Source organism: Mugil cephalus, chromosome 15, assembly GCF_022458985.1.
Source record: "Mugil cephalus isolate CIBA_MC_2020 chromosome 15, CIBA_Mcephalus_1.1, whole genome shotgun sequence".
NCBI lineage: Eukaryota > Metazoa > Chordata > Actinopteri > Mugiliformes > Mugilidae > Mugil > Mugil cephalus.
In genome coordinates, this window is record NC_061784.1 from 12,514,018 (window position 1) to 12,534,764 (window position 20,747).

General features: G+C 44.6%; 1 protein-coding gene across 2 annotated transcripts; it reads left to right on the forward strand.

Moving 5' to 3' along the window:
- The first annotated feature begins 2,133 nt into the window (after positions 1 to 2,133).
- ssh2b (slingshot protein phosphatase 2b) lies at positions 2,134 to 20,548 on the forward strand. 2 transcript variants are annotated; one of them, XM_047607202.1, is made up of 16 exons: positions 2,134 to 2,392; positions 6,651 to 6,694; positions 13,309 to 13,421; positions 13,530 to 13,594; positions 13,669 to 13,790; positions 13,880 to 13,945; positions 14,062 to 14,127; positions 14,303 to 14,497; positions 14,664 to 14,757; positions 14,946 to 15,074; positions 15,473 to 15,519; positions 15,716 to 15,862; positions 16,026 to 16,226; positions 16,332 to 17,376; positions 17,694 to 18,968; positions 19,198 to 20,548. In XM_047607202.1, exons 1-16 carry the CDS (start codon positions 2,330 to 2,332, stop codon positions 19,249 to 19,251), a joined length of 3,726 nt encoding a protein of 1,241 aa, XP_047463158.1. In that variant the 5' UTR covers positions 2,134 to 2,329; the 3' UTR covers positions 19,252 to 20,548. The 2 variants fall into 2 exon arrangements, with proteins under 2 accessions (XP_047463158.1, XP_047463156.1); XM_047607200.1 differs by lacking the exons at positions 2,134 to 2,392; positions 6,651 to 6,694 and adding an exon at positions 10,925 to 11,165.
- Positions 20,549 to 20,747: the final 199 nt, after the last annotated feature.

Below are 20,747 nucleotides of genomic sequence, written 5' to 3' on the forward strand. Positions count from 1 at the left end.
TTTAATCTTAAATGAGTGTATACTGTATCTCCTCTCAGGTGTAATTTGTAAGCAAATTCAAACGTACATCTAACGTGACCATTTGAAGAATGTTCACCTCTTAAAATGTGAATAAGTTTTAATTATTTCTTACATTTTGTATTCATGTTGTATCCACAGTGTGAAAGCCAAATAACTGACATAACTGACTGTCATGAAAACAATGCAACTTTAGTAGGCTAGGTGGGATTTTATGTTCAATTTATGGTCTTGGCTTGAGAAAACTCAAATTTAATTTAATTGATTTTCTTTAAAAACACATTGCGTTGACTGCCCTCTTGAGCCTCTGGAGATGGCGGGTGAATGGAAGTTGAGAGCAAAATTCAGCCCCACACCCTTCATGGCACCATAACAGAGCTGCTCAGTGCCTTCAGCAGCTCACTGCTTCAGTAGACCGCACACACTGACTGGACAATCTCAACTCAAACTGGATCATATATAAAATATATGCAATCTATATCTATTTTTTGTATTTATTCACTGTTTACTTGTTCATCTCTTGTATGCACTAGCCTTTAAACCGCTGCAACACTGCAACTTTCTCCACCATGGGATACAAAGGATTATCTTATCTTAACTTGTTTTATGACATCCAACACATATTTTCCACTTACCACAGATACAGGGGGTGCAGCAGATTTATTATCAAGAATAAAAGGAAGTAGATATTGACTTATAATTTTTGAGGAGCATTATCGACAAGAAATACTTTCTTAAAAGATGAACATGAATATGCTATCACTAAGATACTAATACTGGCTGCTGTTAGAGACTCAACTCATTCTCACTCGTCAGTTGCTCTCTTGTAAACCTGGGTGGTAATTCACTGTGTAAAGTCAGATCAAAGAGCACAGGGCTCACCTGTGATTAAAGCTGTAGCTTTGAGTCCCCGCTGCCTCCTCTGAGTGACTCTAAATCCAAACTCCATTATCTCTGTCGTAATCTGCATCTCATCTCCTCTCTGGCCTCACTGCTAATCCCTGTGGTACAAACAGAGCGAGCCAAGCTGTATTTTGTTTTAGGTTGACGCCAAGCCTCTGAATCACCACTCACATCTGTGACTGTTTTGAAATTCTATCTGATTATCAGGCTTATGCATTTATAAGTGTAGGTGGCAAGAGAAATTAAGTCTTACACATAATAATAGTGTTATTCGTTTGTGCATACCTGCATACACTGGGATCTGGGCTGTGTTGCATGTGCTGATGACACACACATGAGTGTGTGATTTGTTGTGGGCCAGTTGCTGCTCAGTAGCTGATCTGTGTCCTTAGGCAATGAAGATGAAAGTGTAGTGTTACAGGTTCAGACAGGTAGGCTACAGCCCAGGATTTATTAAATATCACCGTGTGTTTTCTCTTGATCAGTTCTACAACAATAACTTCATTTTTATACCAGGTTATTAAATAAAGTTACAAAATGCTGTACGGACAAAAGTAATTCTTTAAAAAGAGATAAGTTTGTATGATTTCAAATAGGGAGTTTAACAACTGAGGGGCCATAAAGCAGGGCCCTGATTCAGTCAGGTTCATGGGAACACAGTAACTGGAGATGTATGCTGAAGACGACGTGTAAGGTTATTTTAAAAAGCAATAAAATCGTAAAAATATTCCAAAACTCAGAGGTAGCCAGTGAAGACCAGTGATGTTTGGTGTGATGTGATGGCTTCTTTAAGTAGATGTTAATAGCCTGGAAGCAGCCCAATTAAAAAAGTCTGCAGAGGACAGAAATGTCCTGATTCCAGTTGTGTCTCTGTGCCCCTTTATAAACATTACTTGGAATTCTTTGAAAACGTACCCAAACTGAATGCGAGATTGTGAATGCTGCTGTTTCCTTGGATTCTTTGAGCTGCAGGAAGTTGCTTTCTTTAATGAAAAGCCAGAGTGGAAAAACTGTGAATATTTAAACAATATGAACAGCACCACACATTTTGTGAATTTAATTAGATGGATTAAACTGATGTATTCATCTTCTAATGTATCTCACCACTACTTCATCAGCAGACTACTTTATTGTTTGACTGGTACTGATAACTCCTTTGTTTACCTCCAGCACACAAACGGTTAATCGGGATTGACAAGCTAAGGGTAGTTGCGCATGCGCAGGTGGAGCTGACAGAGGAAACAGCCGGGGAGTAGTCAAACACTCTACGATCAGAGAGAAAGAGGCAGGGGAAAAAAACGAGAGGAGACCGAGAAGTCTGTTTCAGTCGGGGTTTTGTCCCCACAAGACAATTATGCTCGTCTCGCCGCCGGCGCTTCCTCTCAGGTGTCCGCTTCCCGGTCGCTGAATGGCGCTGGTTACCGTGCAGCGTTCACCGACCCCCAGCACCAGCTCCAGCCCCTGCGTTTCGGTAAGAGCCGCTTTCATTAAACTCTCCTCCACTACTGCTTCCACAGCCGCCAAACCCAAATCTCCCTGCTGTCGAAGGCGACTTGCGGCTCGGTTTCCGCTGTCTTTTTGTCGGTTACCGACTGTCATCAAGTGCCTTGCCTTTGTACTCGTGCGCATGCGCCAACTATAGCTTCTCATCATTTTTCAGCTACAGTGTCGCTACTCGCTGCTAATTTAACCTTCTGTATAATGTTTTGCTACATTTTTTACAAGATAACTCGCCGGGTTGGATTTTGAGGAAATAGCACTTCCCCATTCTGTTTAATGAACTCCACTGTTGACACTGTACGTACATTTCCGCCTGTGCAAAGGTTCAGCTGGCAGTAAGCTACTTTACAATGTCCACTTCCATCCACCGTCCAGGCGTAAAAAGGTTTTCTCTTGAAAAGGTTTTTTTTTTTTTTATTGGACACGATAATACGTGTCTGGCTGTCTTGTGATTTGTAGTTACAGAGCTGCTACTTTTGCAGCCTAACAAGAAATATTTCATGCACTTCCGCTCGTAATAAGCGCCTTGTGACACGCACATATACGGGCATTTATTACTCATTCACTGTTGTGTGCTGGCCTGGTATGTAAACGAGCTTGTGGACATGTGTCTCCGTCTGCCTCCTGCCCAGACTGTCTCCTAGCCTGGGTATTTTCTACCACTGTGTCTCTGGCTTCCTGTGAGATGTGTAGTGTAGACAGGAGGGTGCCCATGCAAAGCAGACGAGCAGGTGGTTTACCCTGTCTGCTTTCTACAGACTCAGGGAACCCTAGCAGACAATCATAGACAGGGAGAGGAAGTCACATAAAAGCACACACACTGTATCTCTATCACGAGTGTTATTCGCAGCCTGTTTTCACGCAACTGCTTGCACTTCCTGCGCCGGTGCACTGTGTTTTCTGTACACAGTGTTTTATCTTCGTCAGAGCACAGCTGACGTATTATGTCATAAATGCTGATATGCTGCACATCCAAATTCAAACCGATCGCAGCGTGTGCTTTTTGATAATCAGTGACTCAAATACCTGACAAATCGAGGTGATACGTCGCATTACTACAGGTTAAACTGTGGTGTTATCACAAGGCAATCTTGTTAAAAGATATGCATCTTTGTCGTCACGCCTGTGACATCATAGCAGTGACCATCATGGTATACACTCAGTTGCCAGTTCATTAGGTACGCTAAAAAAAAGTGCATAAAAGCCCCTTTATAACTGTTAAAGTGTTCAGTTTGTGTATAAGTGGTGTTTGAAAGGTGGTAATTTAACAATGCGATCACTGCGGCGAATATCGTTTGCGGTGCTGTTGAACTGTATTGAATAAAACACAAAAGTCTTTCTGTTTTTTTCTTTTTTCTTTTCAGCTGACTTAAGTACTGACTCAGTGCTACAAAACCACAGCCCCCGAAATGAAAACACAGTTGAATCAACAGCTCTCTCGGCTATTTTAAACAAATGCTGCATGCCATAAACCTTCATAAAGCTATGATTTAGTGCATCGCTGTTATGTTAATAGGCACGAATTTTCACTGAAATTGGAGCTGACGGGAACGAAATGCTGCGTTTAAACGTGTGTATTAAATTTGGAATTTCAACGCACTGCGTCGCGTGTTTTTAAAGAGTTAGTGAATGAGATACTTTACAAACGAAGGTGATTCATCATCACGATCATATGATAAAAACGTAATATTGTCATAAGGCATTCCTGTTTAAAGATTTGTATCCATCCTCTAACAATAATAAAAATAATATATTATCATTATAATAAGTGGATATGCAACGCAAACCTTTTAATGGCTGCCAAATGTGTATCACTTCACTGTATTTTTTGGCGTGTTTCCCAACCCAACAGTAAAATAAAGTTACAGCTGTTTGCCCAGTAAGGGAACACGGATCTTGTTGTCTCTGGTCGGACCCAGCGGAAGGTTAGATCGGCTGAGTGTGAAAAGGTTTTCCACCCACCAGCTGTGTCCTAAACCGTGGTTATATTTTACTAAGAATGTCAGACATCGACATTCTCCGAGTATCGTGCCCTCAAAAATGACCCCCTCCTTCACACCTTTTGTATCCTCGGAGGCAAACAGGTTCTGTGAGCAGACGCAATGATAACAGTCTTGCAATACGCGCACACATTTCAGGCACATTTGCTCCCGACTTTCTTTCAGAATGACTCGAGCCATGCGCGCGCACAAAATCATCTTTAGATGCATCTCGCGCTCATACCATTGAGAAATCAGTGTAAAGCAACGCGGTGTGCGCCACCGTTTGCGTAATTGGTTAGAGATGTGATCGCGAGCCAGATGGTCTTTCGACATAGCAGGAGTGTGAGCTGTGTAAGTCACAGGAGAAGATAGGTATAATTAAGTAAGGTGAGGCAGGTGGGGGCAGTGAAGGATGTGAAGTGTTTTCTTCCAGGAAATATGCTTTTAAGCTGTGACCTGCGCACACAGCCCGCGACAACAAACTGTGCAGACACACGTCTGGTTTCCTTTGCATTGTTCTCATGTGACGTGAAGTCTTGTGTCAAGTCTGTCATGAGATGCCCCCCCCCCCTCCACACGGTTCTTATGTTAAATGTGTCTTCTGAGGATGTTTAAAGGGGAAATACATGTACTGCTTTTCACGCTCAGCTGTTGACCTGCTCCGATACTGTTTTCACGTTGGCTGATACTGCAGATATACTCGGCTGTGACGCATAAGCTCAGGCCGAGTTCTGTTCCTGTACATCTCTGGCCAGACTCTTTCCGACTTCGCATTTCCATACGATTTGGAAAATGCCCAAATTTTAATATATGTAAAATCTCTTTGTAAACAAAGGTTGAGTGAAATCACAACGCACAACACAATGACACAGCAGCTGAAGCTCTGTCTGTTGTGATGAACTAAAATAAACACTGCTACAGGAGTCTGAAGTACAATATAATTGGTTAATGCAGTTTTCAGAGTGGTATCTGATTACTTATAATTGACACACAATATGTACCTGAAGTCAATGTAGTTAGCGTTAGCATGCCAAAAAAATCTATTAAAAACTACACAACAAAAGCATTTTAATATTATCATTTATCATGCATTTGATCTGCGTTTTGTATTTGTAGTCTTATTTGAACCAGTGGCGATAAATAATTTGAATGGACCAGGTCCTTTCCGGGGACCCACTGGTTCTAGCATCACATCATTTACATAAGTTGTTCATCAGTGCATAGGATCTGTTTTAAATATCTGTTGAGCGTTTGAATCTGAGCGCTCACGATGGAAACCTGCTTTGGATACTGTGGCCGGGAGACGTTGAGCACCACCCACTGCAGTTATTACATTGAACTGGATCTGCAACAGTGTCACAAGACCTGGCAGTAAATTCTGCTCTCCAGACCCTTTTTCTATTTCAACTGTGCGTAGACTTAATAATAGCCTACTTACATTAGGACTGCACATCAAACACTGGACACAGTTTGTATTTATTCATCGTTTTTGTGCTGCCACAAAAAATACAATGATGGGGTTTTTCTTCCATATCATCCAGCTTTGTTCAGAGCAAACACACTAAGTCCGTGTTTTGGCCTCCGCGCTCATCGCAGCCCATCATCAACCCGTAATCCAATTCTTCCTTTTTACGAAGCTGTTAATGTTTTTGTAACGTTGTTAAGGCTAGTTAAGCCTTGCATGCAGTGCAAATAAGATAAGCACCGCGCATTACCAGATAAGTGCCAGGCGTTGATCTGACGCTAAGCCTTAGCTTTGTCATTTAGCGCAGCTTCATATCCCGCAACGCGTCCATCCAGGTCTTTGTCCGTCCTCGTCCTCTGCTGCTTGTTTTTGTGTGTGAATACGTTACTCTGTGATCAGCCACACCTTAAAAACAGACTGAGGTCATTTTCCTGGAGAGGGTGCAAAGTGAGTTGAAGCTGAGAGAACTCTGCTGTTTCTGCTCAGTACTGAAGTTGGATGCTTATGTGCGTTTAATGTCTTTTTTGTGTGCGTATATATGTTTGTCTGTCTTTATGATTTCTTTTTTAAATATACAGTACAATATATACAATATACAGTATTAACTTGGTATAGAAAACACAAATACTTCCCAGTAATGGTCATGTCTATTGTCACATAAGTTGTGAGTGATAAATTAATTACAAAAAAAAACAAACACATTAAAATAAAAGTTGCAGCCTTCAGTTATTGTGCTTATTGTCTACATTATTACATCTGCTTTTCTGATTTTGTCTCCCCAGGAGTCCGGTAGCGGGGAGGATGACCGCCGCTCTCAGCCGAGGAGGTAAGACATTGGCAGCTGCAGCGCAACATCTTCCCGCTCCGTCGTCAATAAATCTTATTCATCGCTCTCCTCCGTGACCTCGGCATTTTAAAGTACGCGGCCTGAGTTTGAGGCCGTAAATCAGGACTTTGGTTCAGAGAGGCATTGTGCCGGAAACGTCTTGTCAAGCCGAGCAGTTAAACAGACGCGGGGATCCTCATGCAAAACACCACGTCAAAACACAGGGCCCGCTGTGTTCTCGTCCCGACCTCTGACCTGAGCTGACCTGGCCGAGGGACCAGCGGGGGAGAAAATAGTTTTTTTTGCCTGAAGAGGCAGATAATGATTAATCATTAAACGTGTGCGTCGCTTCCTGTACTGCCGTGTCTCGACAAAGACCTGCTGTGCTATTGTGCCGCCACGATCCTCGTCGCTTTGGGAGCTGAACTGGAGTTGGAAATCTGGTTTGTCCTGTTTCACTCAAACACACGTGCAACTGGTTTTGGTCCCCCGGCCATCGGCAATTTCCTTCGACTTTACACCCTTAGTTGTCCTGCACGGCAACAGTGGGCACGCTTGTGTCTCCGCTGTCCTTAATATGAGATGAAATCCTTAAAAGAATGAGATAATTACCAGTTGCTCGCTGACTGCCCATAAGAGGGCAGCAGTGCCTTTTTGTGAGTCACTTCTCAGTATGTGGGTCAGGGAAGCTCCGCCGCTGATCCAGGAGCAGAGTGGTAACCACTCCCAGAGTCAGAGCGCCTCTGTGTCTGTCTGGTCATTGGAGCTCTGTGCCATCCAACTGAGAGGACTGTCTGTATTTGTGCAGCTGGGAGTGAAATCTATACTTGCATACTGTGGTTGTGTGTGCGTGAGTGTGTGTGTGTACACAGAGATAGTTATACGATCAGATGTCACTTTGAGTTGTGAATATGACTTTTGATGTCTTGTTTTTAAGTCCTGAGATCATTTGAGCGTTTACATCATCGTCTGTTACGTGCGTGCACACGTACAGACGTTCATATTGGGATAAATGGGACATTTCCAGTGGATGCTATGATTGAATAGCACCATGACCTTGGGACTTTCACAGGCCGATAAGATTTGTCCCATTGAGGCACACGCAAACACAAATACATTACACCTTTGTTGGTGGGGAGCTGGGCCTCGTCTCGGCCGTAGCGTTTCCTCAAACGTTTGTGTGGAGCTGCATATTATTTCCGTGTATTTTCAGTTGCCATTTAATGCCATTTCACACGTCACACGTCTTCATTTGTCACGTGTGAATTGTTGCCGCGTGTAAAGACGAGCACTCTTACTTCTGGATAAAGTTGCTCACTACTTTTCTGGACTAAATCATTACTCAGTACTTTTCTCTTCACCTATCAAGACTATATAAAGACTGAGTTGTCTCGACCGTGTCTGAACGCGGTTTAATTTATCGCTATAAAACGGAAATAAGAGTGTTTTTAGCTTCTGAATAAAGAGAACACTTCTGTACCGTCAACATTTCTGAGTGGAATAGATTAGGTGTGCAGTGTTTAGTTTCAGGGTTAAACCAAACACTTGAGACGTGATTGTGTTGTATTGCGTTATAAAGCTGCGGAAAGATACGAAGATGTGGGCAGGTGTCCGCCTTCCCGCTTTCCTTCCCCGCATCGCTCGATCAGGAAGTGGAGGATACGGGTTTAATAAACGACATGCATCAATAACGGCTGAAATCCAAACACACACATGCTAAAATACCGCTCTGCCTGCTGCTCACTAGTTGAAGGTCAAGTGTGTTGTTTTTTTCTGCAGGTTCATTTGATTTGTTTATTTAACATTCCAAAAGTCTTACTTATGAATCCTATTCCCGGGTTTTATCTGAAGAGAAAATAGAGAGATGCAATAACTATTTTGTGGTCTCTTTAAGCGTGGAGTGTGCACGCCCCAGATTTTGAATGAGTTGGAAAAAAGGCCAACAAAAAAAAACAAAAAGGGAGTTTTGCGTTTCCACTCGCACCGTCTGCTGACGTCTGTGTTTGTAGCGGCGTAGAAGTCGGCAGCTGCAGCAGCAGAGCTCGTCTCTGACACAGGTGCTAACGTTCATTCAGAAAAAGGCTCCGGTGATGCGGGGCGTCCGCCTGCGTAAGCAAAGTCCACTGCAGTGCAGCTGATTGAAGTCGGTGACATCAGCAGGAGCAGCGACGTCACGGGCGGAGGAAGAGCGCTGCGATCGGAGATCTCTGATCTTTTCCGATATGCGCGAGCCTTTATTTAGATTTTTAAAATAGAATCACTCAAACGGGAAGGACTGGTTTTATTTATTACCCTGCTTTTTCTGCTCATTTCCATTCACCTCATATTTGTGAGCCTGAAAGACTCGTCCGGTAAATCTTTTTTTATTCACTCCGATATCTGTGATCTGTTAGCTTTACTGGCTGGCAGCTTGATTAGACTTAAGTATAATCAGACTGACTTCCTGTTTGTGTGTTATCTGTGTGTCTGCGCGCTTCGTATAGATGCTTCATATAGCCATGGGCGTATCCTCATTATATACGCTGCGTGATGTTGTGGTCACCAAGGCGACTGTGTGTGTGTGTGTTTTGTATAGGTGGAAACACAAGAGCGGCAGAGGAGAGTCTGGTGTCTGTCTGCACGTAAAAACTAAATCCTTGTCTTTGCTGCTTGTCATTGGATGGTGTGAATTTCAGCGGACGAATGGGAGAACGGTCGGGTGGAACTTGAGAGACAACACACACATAAACATGTGGGTTGCTGAGAGTCCATGATTGTTTCTAAAGTAGCCACACATATTTAATGAAGGAATAAAACTGAATTGTTTCTGAAGGGGTCAATTTGGCGAGAACGTCAGTCAGAGAAGGAGAAAACGACTTCATGAAAGAAATTAAATCTGCGGAAGTGTTGAACGGAGGCTGATGTGATTACGAATGTTTAGTCTCATCAAGCTGCGGTCGAAGCTTCTGCTTCTTGCGTCCTTCAGTTGATGTGCTTTGACATGTTAAACCACCTGAGGCTCGAGGGCAAACTGATGAATATCAAACAATTTTCTGCCTTTAAAGACTTCAGAAAGGAGGTCGAGACCTGTAACATCGTGACGCTAATTAACCCACTTCCTCTCGCTAATGAACCACGCCACCTGGCTGCTCGATCGAGGAGGCTACAGACGCACTCAACAGAAAAACACCGCGTGCAGTTGTTGTTTATCGTGGGACACGAATCAGCTGGTGTCTACGTAGTGATCTGCCCTAGAAACTGAAACCACGAGGGATCAACAAGCACCAAGTCGTAGGTCAAGTTTCAGAGGGCGCCCGATGTTTCCTTTTTGATTTCTCAATACTTTTTTTTTTTTTTTTTTCCGTTGTCATGTTGTTGTTGTTGATGTGCTGTTGCTGGAAGCACGTTAGGTGTCAGGTGTTGTTGACCGAAAGGCTGCTGGTTACACAACTTTGTCGCCCTTTCTCCTGCAGCAGAAAAGTTCTGCTCAGTTCAGAAAACATCACATGTGATCGGTGTTTGCTCTTCCCCACATGGTATGGCCAGTAATTACTGAATAATCAGGGAAAGCGTTGTCATGGAAGTTTATGATGCTGATGTTGTTACCATGACAATTACACATGCCTACGGTTAGGACACACCTTCTTCTTGACTGAGGTCGAGATAGAGACAGGCGTGCGACGTTGTGTAATTTGTTGGTGTAGGTAGTTTTATTTGACATCATTTATACAAACAACATGACAAGGAATGAACCAGTGATTGAAGTTATATCAGGAACAAATGGAACTAAACATGAAATACATAACATCTTCAGGCTGTGGTTGTTAATATATTCTGAGTGTCAGTAGAACAAGTTTATTTTTCGTCAGTTTTCCTGGATGAGAGCTCTTTTCGCTGTGGCACTACACGTCCCTCATACGGACTGCTGCCTTCAAGGATTGGAGCATGTGTGTCTCCTCCCCCTCAGCAGCAGGATTTACCGCAGCCTGCTGCAGACGAATGAAACAGTACCACCGAGCAGATGCTGTGAGGCACCTGCTCTGCCGCAGCACATGTTAAATATATCACTGCTTTTGCCGTTTTTCAGCGCAACAGTGCCGCGCTTTTTTTTTTAAATCTCTTCGGTCGCATCGCGTTGACGAATAATTGACGTAATCCTCGATGTCCTGTTGAACTCTAAGACGTCAAAGTGTGACCATCATCAAGAGCTTTTTTTTTTTTTTTTTTTTTTTTACAACTACCCGATCTGTGGAGTGACCTCCTCCTCCTCCTCCTCCTCCTCCTCCTCCACCTCCACACCACAACTCTACTATTGGTAACTACAGCCGGCTTCTGCGCTCCCTGCTCCCTCCGCCGCAGCAGCGATGCCTCCTGGCGTCGCCACCGCCCCTCGGAGCTCGTCGCCCGGCTGCTTCTGCAGCTGCTGTGCGCTGAAGATGAGACCTTATTTCACAGAGAACTCCGTGATCTCTCAGGAGGAAATTTATCAGCTGTAAGTTTGCTGACACTGCTAATGTGGACAGTCCTCTTGACCTCTCAGTTCATGTTTTCATTTAAACCACATTACAGTGTGTGGTTGCAGTGGTGGGATGTGACAAAGACTTGCGGTTTTCCCATAACGACTTAAAGGGAAGGAAGTGACAGCGGTCCGAGTCATTGGCTGCAGGCAGAGGTTTCTTTCCCTTTGCTTTATGAAAAATGCCAGATGCTTCGCTCACCTTATAGTCCCCTCCGCCGCCCGTTTGATTCTGTCTTTAGCTGTACCTAAAATGCATGTCGAGGGGGCACAGGCGAGCAGGGCACACAGTGTACCGTACAGTTTCTTCAGTGAGCAAATGCAGGGAAATTAGTTTGATCTGATACATATTTTTTTCTGACTCTTGCTGAAGAGTTTAACCTGGGGAATATTAGAGTTGCTCAATTTTGTGAAGGCCGTGGGTGTCACAGATATGTAGCATCAATGTTTCCGTCACTTTAAAACACGATACCAAAGCCACTGAATATCACTTATGTAATTACTGCTCTCCGTTTATCCCACATTCCTTTGTTCCTCCCTTTTTTTTGTCCCCTCAGCAGATGTAGACCTACTGGTACTTCTTCCTCTGATTGTCCTCCGTCGTTATTTAGCCAGTATGTGTCATTGTCCCTGATGTGGAGTGAAGCATATGAACAGCCAGTGAGCAGTAGTGTTAGTGGTGAACTGGTGTGGACTGTCGCCTTAAAACACAATGCAAGCGTTCATTTTGACCTGAGCTTAACCCCACTACCAGCAACTCTTTGTTGAAGATCGAGCGGCATAATTGGTGCTTGGCCATAATTCGAAACACGTCAGAGCGGTGTGAAGATGAAGGGAATACATTTAGTGTCCTAAGTTTATTACATAAGTCCATTGTTCGGAGAGGAGGAACGCCAAGCAGCTTAACCGGGGCTGCCAGTCCTGTGCATGTTAGCTGTTCAGTTATGTGCCTTAAAGTAGGCACATAACTTTTTGTCTGTTGTGTTTCTTTCATTTTCTGAACATGTTCGGTTTGGTTGAGCCAGCGTGTAATTGGGTCCAGCTGTTTTTCTTTCTTTCTTTTTTTTTTTTTCAATCTTCAGCTCATAATTGCACATTTAATCTTCCCATTATTGTTTTGTATATGATGTTTGTTCAGGAGATCCTGGGTATTTTCCAAGAAAACACTGAAAAGTATCAACATACTTTTTAAACTGTTTCAACTTTTATATCCTCCTGAGACCTGAGCTTTAGTTTTCTACACATTTTTAATTTCACCAAGGTTTTTGGGATCAGTAGGACCTAAGAAGTATAAAAACTAAGTATTATCTTTCAACCGGAAGTAGTAGTTTTTGCTGTTATAATAAGGTCACCAATGTGTAACTAAATATAAAACTGTTGTATTTTAATACCTGAACATGGCCGAGCAACGACAGAACAATGAAGTCCCAACGTCCTCAAATGAGTACTTGCTAATTAGCAACGTTGTAGCTCGCTGCTATTGATAAAATTTGTTAAATTTGCAAGTCATATCAAAGTACAAAACATTAATAAGAATAAATAAATAAGTTTTATCCGTACAATTTGATGGGGTTTTGTTCCTCTATCATGTTCTTACCGACTAGTTCTGACCCTTTGCTAACACTAGATGTCAGACTAAAGCGTCCACTAACGAGGACAATAGGTTTAAATGAAGCAGAATAAGCTGCAATAAAACCTAAAACTTAATGTCCCCATATGAGGACGCAGGGTCCCAGGAGGTTATGGTAAATGGCTGCTTGGTATGGTTTATTTTGTCAGAAAAGGAAAGTTTACTATTAGATAAGACAAAGTCACAGAACCTTCGCCTTTGAGAAGCTCTACCAGAATGAGTGATTATCATATTTATTTGACTCGACTGAACAAGATTTGTTGATCATTAGTTGATCAGTCAGTTAATGAACTAATTGTTTAATTGTTTTTAAGATTTGCAGAGAGCTGAGGTCATATCAAGTGCAGCGATTTAAAAAAAAAAATGAATCGACTCTGAGTCAATTATAGTGTGTTTGATTATGGAGAAACAAAAGTAAAAAATGAACTAAAAGCTTCGCAGGATGGATTCATGATGGCTGTCTTGTGTCTTTTCTTCCTGTCTGTGCAGCATCAGTGAAAGTTTCCTGACAGTCAAAGGAGCAGCTCTCTTCTTACCTCGAGGAAATGGGTCCTCCCCTTCTTCTGCCTCTCGCTTCTCCCAGCTGCGCAGCAAACATGCAGGTGAGACATTCGCCGTCATTGACTCTTCTCAACAGGCCTTTTTGCTTAGTTAGCGTCATCTGTGCATAGCTGTTGTTCCTCACACTCACTAAACTCTCTTCTTACCAGGAGACATCCAGCAACATCTACAGACCATGTTCACGCTCCTCAGACCAGAGGACAACATCAAACTGGTGGGTACGCACTGAGACACACACTACACACAGACTCAGCAGCTAAGTCATCAGCTGTCGTCTCCTTTGTCCAGGCGGTTCGTTTGGAGAGCGTCCATGCCCAAATCACTCGCTACATGGTGGTGGTGTCAACTAATGGTCGCCAGGACACCGAGGAGAGTGTGGTGCTGGGGATGGATTTTAGTCCTGTAGATAGGTGAGACAGCGGCACACGCACTCGTGTATCTTATCTCATCTGCTACTTTTGAGTATTGACTGGTAACATAATGATTTTTCTCCTTCCAGCTCATGTTCTGTAGGGCTAGTTTTGCCCTTATGGAGTGACACCTTAATACATCTGGACGGAGATGGGTAAGAACATTTCCTACGTGGGCATGCTTTAAATACCCGTTTTGATAAGACGGCTGACAGTATCTCTTTTTCCTTTTATCTCATTCCTTTTTGCTTCCTCTTCTTCTCGCCCTCAGAGGCTTCAGTGTGTCAACTGATAACAGAATACATGTATTCAAGCCTGTGTCTGTGCAAGCCATGTGGTAAGTCACACAGTGTTATTCCCATAACATGCCGCAGGGGACATGTATGCATTCGCTCGTATTGTCAATCTCAGTATCTAATTAGGGACGTTTATTTATAAGTTATGATCTGATCCATCCCCCTTCAGCTCCTGTCCTTCAATCTGATTTTTCTCTCTCGATAAAATACCCTCAGGTCGGCTTTACAGTCGCTCCATAAAGCGTGCGAGGTGGCGCGATGTCACAACTACTTCCCAGGCAGCTTGTTCCTCACGTGGGTCAGCTACTATCAAAGCAGGGTCTGCTCCGACCAGGCTCGCATCAACGAGTGGAACGCCATGCAGGACGTGCAGTCGCACCGCGCCGATTCACCCGTGCTCTTCTCTGATGTGTAAGTGTGACATATCCCTACCTCTTTTTTCCACTGGACAATACGATTACAATTACTTGTGGAAAATTTTCAAAGCTGAACCATAGAAGTTAAAATCTTCAGTGTTCCCGACAGCAGATAAACGGACTTATCTCATGTATTGTGCCTCAACGTCATGTTTCTGCAGACCGACAGAAAGAGAGCTGACAGAGCGTCAGATCAAAACCAGTTTGAGGGAGATCATGATGCAGAAAGATCTTGAGAATGTCACTTGCAAAGAGGTGAGCTGATACTTCAATTGCTGGATTTGAAACGCATGTAATCGCCATTATAATTTAAGTTTTAATTTAAGTTCACAGAGGAAATGTTTGAAAATATGACATGATCCTTTTTAGGCGTCTGTAGTCGTCTGTCTTCTGCATATTAGGTCTCAGTCGTGCCTGTGTTTGTGTCTGGATGTGTTGTATAGATCCGAACCGAGCTGGAAATGCACATGACATGCAACCTGAGAGAGTTCAAGGAGTTCATCGACAATGAGATGATTGTGATTCTGGGCCAGATGGACAGTCCTACGCAAATCTTTGATCACGTCTTCTTGGTAGGTTGATATTTCCATAGGATAGTTTAGTTTATTAATTTCGAACATTCAAGAAAGGAAAGACATGCATCAAATGCATCTACGATTGAAAAAGAAACAAAGACAGAAAAATAAGTATCTTTAATTACTGGTAATTAAAGGAGTGGAGGGAAGCAACGTGCTTTTCTGGCTCCACCCCTCGTCAGAATACATAGAATAGAAAGTTTCTACATGCAAATTGAGAATGAAATTGAGATACTGTGTAATCCTGAGTTCCTCCCAATTTTAAGCTACTTTGTGCATGTTTGCTTTGGAGTGCAGACTGGACGTCAGGCATGTCTTGCCACGGGATTTTAGCATTATGAACAGCTCAGTGGAAGGCTCAGAACAAGTCTCAGGATTGCCTTTGTTTCCTACAGGGATCTGAGTGGAATGCATCCAATTTGGAGGAGCTGCAGAAGAGCGGGTGAGAAGGACAAAAACCCTCACGTGGCACAAACTGCGCTGAAGTTAGCGAGAACATCAAGCGTTCATATGAGAAAAATGATTTAGTTGGAAGGAAATCAAATGTGACCACTTGCTCCGTGTAACAACTGTCCATCCAGCCACCTCTCTCCTCTCCTTCTAACCTCTCATCTCGTTCATGCCTCTTTGTCGCGCAGAGTTCAGTACATCCTGAATGTAACGAGGGAGATCGATAACTTCTTCCCCGGTGTGTTTGAGTACCACAACATCCGCGTCTATGATGAGGAGGCCACTGACCTGCTGGCCTATTGGAATGAAACTTACAAGTTCATATCTAGAGCCAGGTGAGTTTGAAATCTCTGATGCGCTCACCTTGTTAGAATAAAAATGTATATTACCTCACATTTTTCTGTCTGCTTTCATGTTGTTTTTACTAATCAGCACCTTTGCAAATGTTTAATACAACAGTGACAATTATAATGGTTTTATTCTTTGTATGAACCATAGGACTTCTGGGTCCAAGTGCCTGGTGCACTGCAAAATGGGAATCAGTCGCTCTGCAGCTACAGTGATCGCGTATGCGATGAAGGAGTACGGCTGGGATTTGAAAAAAGCCTTTGATTATGTCAAGGAGCGTCGAGCTGTGACCAAACCCAACCCCTCATTTATGCGACAGCTGGAGGAGTATCAGGGCATACTCCTGGCCAGGTACTGATACAAGTAGTTGGTCAGTGTAAAATGAAAATGAAGCAAAACTAACTAAACTAACTGTAGAATATAATATATTTTTCTTCATGTTTTTTTCTTCTACAGTAAGCAGAGGCACAACAAACTGTGGCGTTCTCACTCCGATAGCGATCTGTCCGAGCACCACGAGCCGCTGTCTAAGTCCTATGCCCAGCCCCACAGCCTGGGTCGCTCAGACCCCCACAACCAGGTCAACGACGCGCCCGGTCCCTCCGTGAAAGAACTGCTGGAATCGCTGGGAACTTCCGCCGGCGCTGGCAAAGCCACACACTCCACCAGCCAGCCCGACACTGGCATCCAGTCCAATAAGCCCAGCTCTTCTTCCGTGGGGGCGACGGGTCTGTCAGGTCAGGCCGAAGCTCGAAGCCTCGAGGCTCTTCCTCGTTCTGCCGTAGCCCAGAGCAGCAAGCTGGACCCCCGCTGCTCTGAATCCACAGCTGGTTCTGTGTCTCTGTCATGTCCCCGGCTCTCCAACGGCTTACCCGGCTCTCAGGAGCAGTCCTCATCTCAGCCGCTCTCCCAGCCGAGGGCTGCCACCGTGGTGCCCGAGCCTCAAAAGACAGACATGGTTACTGTTGCACAAAGTGTTTCGGTGGGGCAGCCTCACCCGCCTCCCTCCCTCCACCTTCTCCCCCTCTCCCCCGCTCCGTCCCCAACTCCGACCGGCATGGAGGAGGTCAGCAAACCGCAGGCGTTGTCCTGCTCCCCGCCTGTGACAAAGCCAGCGCTAGTCTCGGTGCCTGAGTCCATGTCAACGCAAACACCAAGCACACAACAGGCCGGTCCCCGCAGTCTGTCTCCGCAACTGCTTGTCGATAAAACGGACTGCGACCAGCAGATATGCGGCTCGTCTCTGAACGGCTCAACTAACAATATCCTCAGCTATCCCAGTGCCATTCCGCACGACAACGTGTTGTTGTTCGGCCACAGTGGAGACCACATCAACTTTTTCAGTGCCAGGGAAAAGTTCAAGGGCATGAGTCAAGATGGTAAAACGCTCTGCGCTGCAGGGCAGCCGCCGCCCCTGCTGAAGAGTTGCGGCAAAGAGAATCAACCGCCACCACCTCAGGAGGTCTCTGCTAGTCAGGGGAAGGAGGAGGAGAAAAGAAAGGTAACAGCCGCTCGTGGCAAACGTATTTCCATCGCAACGAAATTAATGTCGAAAACTGCTCAGTGAGATGTGACAGAGTAAAAAACATTTAGATGTATTTAATACAATGCAGTTAAATCTTGTGTCAGATTAGGATTTGTTTCCTTATGCTTGCGTTTGTGTGTATAAGAGCGCCCTCTGGTGTTATGTAGGTAGAATATACCACACAACATCTGACTCATCTGAATGTTTCAATTGAATGTCTTCTCTAAACAATTATGGATATATCGACTCTCTAAACTAAATTATAATTTTTGTTATCCTCCTTTTCTTTGTAGGAAATGCATGTTCCTGTGCAGGTCACAGGACTAAAGCCCGTAGAGACTTCACCTCTTGCGCCTATCAGCCAACAAGAGCCTCAAGACGCCCAGGACCAGGAGAGAAAGGAGCTGAAGCAGGAAATGGAAGACGGACACGTTTCAACGCAGAAGGAAGCCGAGAACGTAAAGGAGGAAGTGAAAAACAAAGACGAGGACGAGGAAGCGGCGCCCGCTCGCCTCTACAGCGACTGGACCAGGGGGTCTGTGCGGCGGGTCACGCAGCAGCTGGAGCAAAGAATGAAACAGAAGCAGGAGGCTCCGTCGCCTTCGTCCTCTCCGCCGGCCCTCTCCGGTGGCACCTCCTGCCCTCAGCGCCGTCCTCACAGCATCCATTCTGCACCCGTGTCCAATACCCACGATGCATCGAGTTGCTCGCAGGAGGCGGCAGAAAGAACGGCGCGAGAGGAGCAGGTAGAGGAGGATGGGAAGTTCGGACCGGCTAAACGGGAGAGTGCTAAGACGGGGGCCCTGGGAAGTAATGACAATACCACAAAGGGACATAAATTCCATCCCGCTGATAATGCGTTCCTCTCTACCTCTTCTCCTTTCCACCACTCTGCCCAGTCTCCCTTTGCCTCCGTGAACTTCTTGTGTCTGGAGGGCGTGACCGAGCTCGAGTCAGTCACAGACAGGGACTATTCCGCAGAGGCGCCCCACGGTGATATCATCATGAGGGAAACATGGGAGACTCTGTGTGAGCTGGGGGCCTTCCTGCAGCAGGTGAGCATGGGTGGAACTTGCAAGTCCAGGCGCGTGGACCAGAAGCGAAGCAGCAGCATCCAGAAGAGGGCCCGAGAGGTGGAAGCCAGGATTCGGCAGGCGGGGCTGACTCCCCCGTCCCTCATGAAGCGCTCGGCCTCTCTGGCCAAGCTGGGCTGCCTGGAGCTGCTCGCCAACGACCTGAGCGAGTGGGAGCTCAGCCGATCCGCTGTAGCTCCGCCCTCGGCGCAGCCGCCGGTCCACGCAGTCAGCGACGAATCCAAGAAGCAGCGGGTCCACGGCTCTCCTTCCTCAACCGACCAGCAGCCGCAAGTCCAGGAGGTCGGTGCGAAGAGGCTCTCCGAAGCTGGGGAAACCTCCCCAGGAGTCTCTCTACCGGCGCGTCACAGTCCGCAGAGAGAAAAAGTCCCGATCGCCGGCCAGGATTCCCTGCACTCGCTCGGCCCGACGCTCTTGACAACAAGGCAGCAATATGGAAGGACTCACCCACTGAGGCGGCTTAAGAAAAGAACTGTTAGTAACCTTTACCACACCATGTAGCCCTCACCATTTGTGTGTGTGTGTGTTTGTTTGTGCGGTGTGTGAGAAAGAGAGAGCGAGAGAGAGAAAACGATGCACCTGGTTGAAATGGAAATGATGTGCATATGTTGGATTGATTCAGCAAAACAGACCAATGCCTCTTGCCTTAAAGGATGTGTTTTAGTAGCTTCTGTACGTTTTTGTTTTGTTTTTTTCCCTACAGATCCACCAAGAGCCTCAGTGCGAGGACAGTGACAAGGCTGTGACGGTTAACTGAAACTTAAACTAGGAGACGAATTCAGCAGAAGTGCTTAAAAGGCAGCAAAAACAATCATCCCGACGTTCACGTTTCAGACGTTAAATACCCGAGCCTGCACGGCCTCACTCTCCGCATCATTGCTGGTTTCTCCTTCCTCAACTTGACGTGTACTTGATCGCCATTGGTTGATTGACTCGTCCAACCTGACGTCAGGTGGAATGTAGCCTCGGTTTTTATTCTCCTCCTTCTTTCATGTCTCCTCATCGACATTTGCTGGTGGTGCTGAATGATGATGCAGCTCTTCCTCTGGTACAATCTGACAGTTAGAGGAACCACGCCCAAAATCACTTCAAAAAAGATTCGTTTCAAAATTACCACATGATAATAACAGATTTAATGTGGCAGAAATATCAAATCAGTCAATTCAAACCAAAGTCCTCAGGTTGACCCGCACACATCACACATTCGTATTCCCTCGAGAATCGTGGATCCGGAGCTGGTGATGGGAGCTGGAAATAGTTGCACACCACTTTATTGAAACACAATTTTATAAGGAAAGACGTGCTTTAGTTTTATTTTTTGTTTCGTTTTGTTTCTGAATTCACAATACCTCAGTAAGTCAACCAAATCTGAGCTGCACAAACGTCAGGCTCTGAGATCCTGGAATGTCCTTCTCAATCAGAAAACTGTTTTAACTTCGCCTCTGGATAAACTTAGGTTGTCGGTCTTTTGTCCTCTCACAGTTCTGTTGCCACTCGTTTTTTATTCACATATTTTTCAGTGTGGGACGAAAGGTTAGGTTAGAGTAGGGGGTCGGGAGTTAAAGGCAGATTGTATATTTGTAAGTTTTCTTCTCCGTTCTCTTTGGGATGTAAAGGTCTATCTTGTGAGTGTTGAAGTTTTAGGAAATCGACGTGTTTTTATATCTGGTTTGTGTCTGTGCGTGGGTGCGACTGTGTAGCACAACTTTACCATGTGGGTGTGTACATTTTTTTTTTTTTTTAATCTTTTTGTACACTTTTTAGGAGTGTGCCTGTGACTGGCAAATGAAGCTTCTCTGCAGTCTATCAGAAATGTCTGTACAGGGAGGGCTGTCATACATGCACTTTACTCCCGTTTTCATTTTAAATGTGGCTTCTTTTTTTTAAAAAAAAAATGTGTGTTTGCTACTTTTGGGGAGCATGCTTAGTTGGTAGCAGCTGTTGGGTATGTGTGTTTATCGTCAAAAACTTTTTTGGTTTATTTTAAACTCCGTGTAAATAGTCTTTTATATTATGTGCTTCAACTGTGACCATTAAACAATGGAAATTATTAAGAGTAGTGTTTGCTGTGAGTCTTTGTTCAGTAATATTCTAACAGGAATGACTCAAGAAGATAAATATGCGGTGTATTAAACTCTTTTATTATATAGTAAATCATGATATTATTTAGAAAGTACTTATTCGTTATATTGACCTTAAAATATATTTAAAAAACGCTCATTGTAGTTTTCCATATGATGTGAGTATGCGGTG